Raw genomic sequence first — 7,717 nt, 5'->3', positions numbered from 1 at the left:
TCCAGGCCCGCCCCGCAGCACAGGCTCCGCCACAGGGCAGAGGACTCGGGCTCGGCTGCCCTTGACAGTGAGCACGGCCCCCACCATCTCAGCAGAGGCCGCTGGAGAGAGATTGCAGGAGGAAGGGGCTTCCCGGGGTTGTGGCCGCAGCACGGTGGTCGGCGGGGGGTGTGGGACCGTGTGGAGGAGTCCGGCCCCAGCCCCACAGCCAGCACGGCCAGTCCTGGGGGCATTGCACACGCGGTCCGGGTGGGCACCACAGTCTCCAGCACCCTCTCGGCAGGGCGCCTGCATCCCAAGGACCCCTCTCCTGCACAGTCCCAACTCCCCCAGCAGGCCCTGCTAGTGGCCTGGGGTTCCCGCGAGCCCATGTCTCCCTGCAGGCCCCACGTGCCCACCTCCACCCTGAGCCCCGTCTCTCTGCACATTCAGGCCAGGGGGTGCTGACTGTCTCCTCTCCCTGCCCTCTGGGTGCGGGGTTGTTCCCTGGGGCCCAGCTTCAGGCTAGAAAAATCAGGGAACACCTCTGCCATCCAGTGGGTGGGACTAGCCTTGTTGCCTCGGTCTGACCACAGTGTCAGGGAGAAGGCCTCTTCCCGCCATCGTCCTTCCTTGTTGTCCTCCCTCAGCCCTGGGGGCCCAGGTCGGGGTTCCACAGAGTCACTCATGCACCAGAACTCAGGTTCCCTTGTACTAACTTCCCCTGGTTAACCCACTGTGTGTTTCTCAGTCCAGAGTGGACCCTACATGATGCACATTTGCCGTCTTCCTTCGTCAGCCAACCAATCATCCCCTTCACTGCACCCGGTGAGTCTCCTGGCCTCTGCCCTGGCAGCGTGGTGGGAGGCATACAGAGGGCGCTCAATACAGAGCCACGTGCTGGGGGGGCCTTCAGGGTGTGTCTGCTTCTGTTGAGAGGCCGTGAGTGGGTGGTGGGCTGCTGGGGCGTATTCCACACCGGGAGTGATCCTAGAGCCCCTTGACTTTCTGGCGACTTTCTTTTTCACCATTTAAAAAAAAAAAAAACACTTTTTTTTCTTTCCCTTCAGATTGTGTGTGTGTGTTAAATCCCCTTGCCTCAGAGAGCAGAGCACCCTCTAAGGGATTCCCACTGCTGCTCTCCATCTACCCGATGAGGCTCCCCCAACATGCCTTGGTAAGCCGAGTGGCTCCGGAGCCTCAGAGTCTCACACGAAAGAAGGAAGAGGTGTCTGGGGTGATTTTTCTCCTCATTGTAAGTTTCTGCTTTTAAACCACATCTCTCCTGTCTCTCACACCCCAACCCGGGTAACAGCAGCCTTAACGTCTGTTTTTATGAGTTAGCCTTTTGTAGATTCAACATAAAAGTGATACCTCGCAACGCTTGTGTTTCTCTGATTTATCTCAACATAATGTGCTCAAGGTCCATCTTTCTTGCCAATGGCAGCTGTCCTTCCTCGTGGCTAAATTATATACCGTACATATGTGTGTATATATATACACACACACAGGACATCCTCCTTATCCCTCCGCCCATGACGGGCACATAGTTATATCTATTATCTTAGCTACGAAGTAAATGCTAGAATAAACATGGGAAGGCCGCTCCCTCTTCAAGATCGTGTTTTCATTTCCTTTGGGCATAACCCGAGAAGAGGGATTGCGGGAACACATTGTAGATCAATTTTGTTTTTTGTGAAATCTTCATATATTTTTTTTTAGTGGATGCGCCCATTTACATTACCTCCCACTGTGTACTGAGGTTCTCCTTTCTCCACTAGCTTCCCAACGCGTCTTAACCCTTGTCTTGTTGATGAGATTCTAACAAGTATGAGGTGATATCTCACTGTCTTTTCTTTTTTAATTTTTATAAATTTATTTTTTATTGGTGTTCAATTTACCAACATATAGAATAACACCCAATGCTCATCCCGTCAAGTGCCCACCTCAGTGCCCGTCACCCAGTCACCCCCACCCCTCTCCCACCTCCCCTTCTACCACCCTTAGTTCGTTTCCCAGAGTTAGGAGTCTCTCGTATTCTGTCTCCCTTTCTGATATTTCCCACTCATTTTTCTCCTTCCTCCTTTATGCCTTTTCACTATTTTTTATATTCACCAAATGAATGAGACCATATAATGTTTGTCCTTCTCCGATTGACTTATTTCACTCAACATCGTACCCTCCACTTCCATCCACGTCGAAGTGAATGGTGGGTATTTGTCGTTTCCGATGGCTGAGGAATATCCCACTGTATACATAGACCACAGCTTCTTTATCCATTGACTCGTATTTCCCTGATGATTTGTAAGCCCTGGAGACCTAATGCATGATATAGTGATAGACACAGAATAGAAAATATTTTTACAATCACCAGGCTGTTAGGAGAGTAGAACTTAATTATTCCAACTCCTAAACAGAAATGATCACTAGGAACATGACAGACATGGTAAGTAACGCTCCAATGGCAAACATACAATATATGAACATATATTAACATGTAGTGCCCCTTAAATTTACACAGTGTTAAATATCACGTATATTTGAAAGAAAAGAGGAGATCAATGTTCAGTGCTGCTTCATAGGACAGAGACTCTCCCACTGAGTTGTCACAGAAAGGTATCCCGTGTATGAACAAGAACGACTTTTGAAGTATTAGAGTCATTTAATTGCCAAGGGACATTTAAAATGTAGTGATTTCACATCGTTCCGGCGTTTTCCAAGACTTGTTCAGTACCTTTCGTTGGAGACCTGGATGGGTCCCACACTTGGTTGTGATGTAAATGTGGAGTTGTTGCTTCGTTGTTGCATTTATCTAGCTGGGATTTGTCTTAGTTAAGGGATTGTGGTTTGATGTGTCCTGGTGCAGGGTCAGGCCTTATTCAACACATGCAGAGAGACCTGAAGGAATAAGGGACTTGCTCCTACTCCTTCCTTTCCTTGGAACACAGGTTCCCAAGATGTAACAGGATTGATTCCTCAGCACCTTCAAGGCTTTGTTCTAGAATCGCTTTTACTGTAATGCCCTTTTGGCTGACTTATCTAAGATTAGAACCTCATTTTCTGTCTCCATGATACTCTCCTTCCGTCTCTCCTGTATTATTACTTACTAGGCCTCACCACTTTACAAACTACACACCGTTTCCTTCCTCCTTCTACTCTCCTTCCTGCCACCCCTTTCATCCTTGTTGCTTAGGTTTTAGGAGAAGAAGCTCTACAATTGCATGTATCACACGGAATTTTTATGTGCTTTGTTCATCTCTGGGGTTTTTTTTATGTGTAGAGTAGTCAATAAATATTTGTCGCATGAGTGCATTGGTTCAATGGCTGCATTAATAACAAGTTTTCATTTCATATTTTATTTACTTTCTCTTCACCTTTGAATTCTTCCAAAGAAGTATTAAATTCAAAGAGATCCTATTGGTGTGGGTTCGCTGTGTATGAGTGTCAGATGATAGTGTCTCCACGTACAGGAGGGAGGTCACCGCGGGAGGAAGGTACAGCCTGCCCCAGGTGGATGGTTCTGAGAGCTCGCTGCCATACCCCCATGATTCTGTTTTAAGGAAACCCTGAGCTAAGCAAGATGTGGGCATCCAACTTCTAATGTGTACGAGCATCGCAGGCCTGAGTAATCCCACAGGGTAGGTTATCATGGTGCTACTCTATCCTACAAGGTTAGAGAAAGCCTGGAAGCAAAGTTTATTTTCCAGAAAATGTTTAATTTAGGAAACTCTTGACTTGAAAGCTGTGACATAATCAAGAGACTGAGATTGTGATCTTTCCAAAGGGCCTCTGGCTGTGCTGTTGACTCTCCAGTGGTTTCTCCAAGTACCAAGGTTTCCTGACATCATCTAGCCCGGATTCTGATCTGGCACCTCCTGATTGGCGCCCTCTGCCTATATAAGGTCAGGATGTGCAACGCTGGGGTCAGAGTCCTACCTTCTCCTGAGCTCTGACGCTTTCCTCTCTGTGCTCCCTGCTGATCCATTCACCAGCATGAAGGTCCTGGCGTTGATGGTCCTGGTGGCAGTCTCCACCTTCCTGGTCTCAGGCCGTAAGTAATGATGCTTACCTGAACATAAGGTCTGGAGTGAGAGGACATCATGATACAAGGTCTCTGTGGATTGTGGTTCCGAGGGGCTTGAATGCTTGACCCGTGTCCTCCACTTCACTATCCTGTTCCAACCCCATTCAACTGACCACTCAAAATAGAGTGGACTCTGGCTCTCAGCTTTGACAATTCAGTCTGGTCTTTGCTCAGTTTTAACCTTGGAACACAACTTCAGTGTTAGTTTAACATTGTTTAGGAGGGTCATCAGAGGTTGATTTCAGGAAAGCAATAATAGACATATTATGTTTTTTGGTACCTTTTTGTGAGTTTCATATCTTTGCCTCTCTTTGTCCTCAACATGTGTAGCAAGGTAGCCCTGGGTTCTTCAGCTGTGAAAGACCCCAGTAAGTCCATAATGTCGCTTTTGTCTACACCAGAAACTGTTGTTCAGCTTACATCTATTTTTTTCTTTTTCTCTTTCAGAGGATACAACAAGTGCTCCATCTGATAGCTCTACTGGTAAGTCTTACTTGCACCTTCCTGTCACGACCATCTTCCACCCCAGCCTCGTGTCAAGGCAGTCATGGGGGACAGAGTACAGAGACTCCAAAGCAAAAGCTTGGGGGCAGCACACCCCTGTTTCTAAAGTTCATTGTGGACACAGAAAAATCTCTGATTTCTTATCTATTAATAGAGGATACAAAGTCTTTAGCATGGGTTTATATAAATTGTAGAATAAGTATTCATTGTCCTTCAGCAGAAATGCCAGGGACTGTGGCCTGAATTTGTGATCTGGGGAGATGCATGAAAAGTCTTTTGGTTACCAAAATTTAAAGCGCCAAATATATGGCCGGTGTGAAAAGAGGGCTGAATAAGTCTCAGTTTGACAGAAGAGAATGTAGATACTGAAGGTCATGTAGAGATGTGGGCATTAGGGGCACATGGGAGCGTGGAATATGGATTGTGGAGAGTAGAGGTGAAGTAGAAGGAAGGCCCTAAGCTTTGCTCTTTTTAACAGTATATATGCCTTATTCCCAGGCTTCTCTGTGTGTGGTTATTTATTTATTTATTTATTTATTTATTTATTTTTGCCTGAAACCAATATTGTGGACCAAAACCTTAGTATTTCTTGGGCTTCTCCCGCAGTGTCCTATATGTCCAATGCCATATGTGTTGTGCTCAAGCAGACATGAGGATGCTTTCTCCTTTTGTCCTCCACAGTTGGGGACCTATGACCTTTGGTCATAAGGGCAGTGACTGCATCAGACCTCACACACTGAACCATATGTCCTACCTCCATGGGGGACAATTCAAAAAACACCCCGTCTTCTGGAGGAGGACTGACACGGCATGGCTCCAGGGTGGACATGGAGAGTGAGCTGTCCACTTGTTGAGGCAGATGCACCTCACAGATGTAGGGTCGGCCTGTGGCTGCCTGTCAGGAGCTCTGGTGTAAGGCGTAGAGAGTGATAATTGCTACCAATCTTGCCACACATCCTTTGAACATGGGATGATCGATGGGGCATTTGCTCACTCGTATCATTGCCACAAGAGTATTATGTCCCCTGTTACACCTGATGCGGTTCTCCTAGATGCATCTGTAAGAGATGGAGTCCAAGTCGAGGAACAGGCAGGACAAATATAATCCTGTTTCAGGCCAGAAGCTGGAGGAAGAGATTGTGCTTCTTTCAAAGAAAGGAGGTCCTATTGCTCGAATCTGAGACACATGAACTTGTTGTTTCTTCTCTTCTCCTGTACAGGTTATTCCACTACTCACACTCATGCACGCTGTGGAGGAAACCGAAGGGCTCAAGTTAGCTCATGGGAGGGCACCAGAGAGACAGCCCACTAGGGACTGCCCTGTTGGCCCTGAGCCGGGGTTCTTGCAAATAGGAGCACATGTGGGTTTGGTCTTTGGTGCTCGCCCCTGGGAGAAAGTGTCTGCTTGTCTCCTCTCTTAGGGTCACAGACCTTGTGGAGAAGCCTGGAATTCTTTCTGTCGCACCATGGGCAGGGCTAGGGAGGATGAGTCCAAAGGAGGATGGGTAGGCAGGCTAAGGGTATGACCGAGTTGTTGACATCTGCAGAGACGAATTGAGAAGGAGGACTGTGCCTCCACGCTTGTGTGGGACAAATTTGGTTGCTGGGGGTAGAGTCAAGTGTCTCAGCTGGATCTCTTCCTCCTAATTTCAGCTGCCCCTGATGCCACCACTGCAGCTCCTGACACCACTGCAGCTCCTGCCGCCACTGCAGCTCCTGCCACCACTGCAGCTCCTCCTGCCTCCACGACCACTGCTGCTCAAACCACCACTAAAGCTGGTAAGTCTAGCTCATCTATAGGCTTCTTTATGGGGCTCCTGGATTCCTGAGGTCTCTATTGTTAGGGTAAACTCTATTTTCAGGGCAAGAGGGAAGAGCCCTGAGAAAGCTCTTTTCTTTATTCTCTCACTGCTTACAGTGTTATATATCAAATTCACAGATATTTCAGAGGAATTGAGGCTTCCTTGAGGCAGAAGCTTTTGAGTATTATTCAGGGTAGTTCTGGGTGTTTCACCTTCATGACAGGACCAAGACAGTAGTGTTTCTAGTCCTGGTTCGTCTTTCCTGTCCTTCAACACTCATGTAACATGGGTCACAAAGTTTGTTGACTGTGGACATATATCAGGCAGTGGAGTATACAATTTGCATATCAATGTAATTTAAATCTCATTTACTAAGTAAACACTGTAAGGATGAAGACATTGCGAACTTACAAAGAAAGATTTCCCCCTGAACACATGGGAGAGATTTGGGGTTGGTATTTATACAATCAAAGTCCGGAGGAACCTTTTTCAAATATTGCCTTTACTCGTTCAGTGTCCGGGCCATCGCGTGGCATCTGTTCAAGGATGTGTAGTGGCAGCCAGTGGAGGGAAAAAGGAGCACGCATCCCTTTAGGGAAGGGCCTGGGTTGCTCTGTGTTATGGGGAGGGAAAACTAATGCACATTGGCCTACTTCCTGTTCAATGTAAACCTCCAGCTTTCGTAGGCTCCCACCCAGGGATGTAGATTCCATTTCTCTTTGGGCAAACGTGTCATGTTCCTTTGACACCTCGGAAGTCAGTGCCATTTGACGTTTGTTAGTCTCCACAGATGCCCAAGAAAGAAGCCACATTATTCATGTTTTTGTGAAACCCTCTTGACAATACATTTTATTCTCTTGCAGGCTTCTTCAACTGGTGGCCTTACCCATTCAGGTTCAAATAACAGTAAGATGGAATTAGTCCGAGGCATCTGCATTTGATCCTGCGGGGCTCGGCCACTTATGCCTTCATTTGATTTAATCCAACGATTTACCATGTGTACCAATGTCTCTTATCCCTAATCAGCTTACCTGTTTAAAATAAAAAGAACATTGAGCAACATCAAAATTGTATATTTTTAAGGGGCTGGTGAGTGGCTGTCCAATGATTCCATCAATCCCAGTGACAGATACTTTGAATCTTATCCTGTCCTTCCTGTGTGACTATGAGTTGGACTTTGTCATGTGTACCCAATTTTTAAATATATGACATACTTCCTGGGCCCATCACTAGAGCCTAGAGGCTTTTGTCACCTAATGCACTAATCAATATACATTAGGCAACAAACGTCTATTTTGTATTTCACCAAACTCTACTATGAACTGAGTCATGATTAGTCTCTTACCCA

General features: G+C 46.8%; 1 protein-coding gene across 1 annotated transcript; it reads left to right on the top strand.

Annotated features, from left to right (window-relative positions):
• The first annotated feature begins 3,919 nt into the window (after window positions 1-3,919).
• On the top strand, window positions 3,920-7,428 carry LOC121479742 (lysine-rich arabinogalactan protein 19-like). Its single transcript, XM_041735533.1, has 4 exons — window positions 3,920-4,030; window positions 4,511-4,546; window positions 6,221-6,346; window positions 7,233-7,428. Exons 1-4 carry the CDS (start codon window positions 3,973-3,975, stop codon window positions 7,271-7,273), a joined length of 261 nt encoding a protein of 86 aa, XP_041591467.1. The 5' UTR covers window positions 3,920-3,972; the 3' UTR covers window positions 7,274-7,428.
• The last annotated feature ends 289 nt before the right edge of the window (window positions 7,429-7,717 follow it).

Source organism: Vulpes lagopus, chromosome 21 (genome assembly GCF_018345385.1).
Source record: "Vulpes lagopus strain Blue_001 chromosome 21, ASM1834538v1, whole genome shotgun sequence".
NCBI classification, from domain to species: domain Eukaryota; kingdom Metazoa; phylum Chordata; class Mammalia; order Carnivora; family Canidae; genus Vulpes; species Vulpes lagopus.
This window is presented reverse-complemented; position numbering and strand designations above follow the sequence as displayed.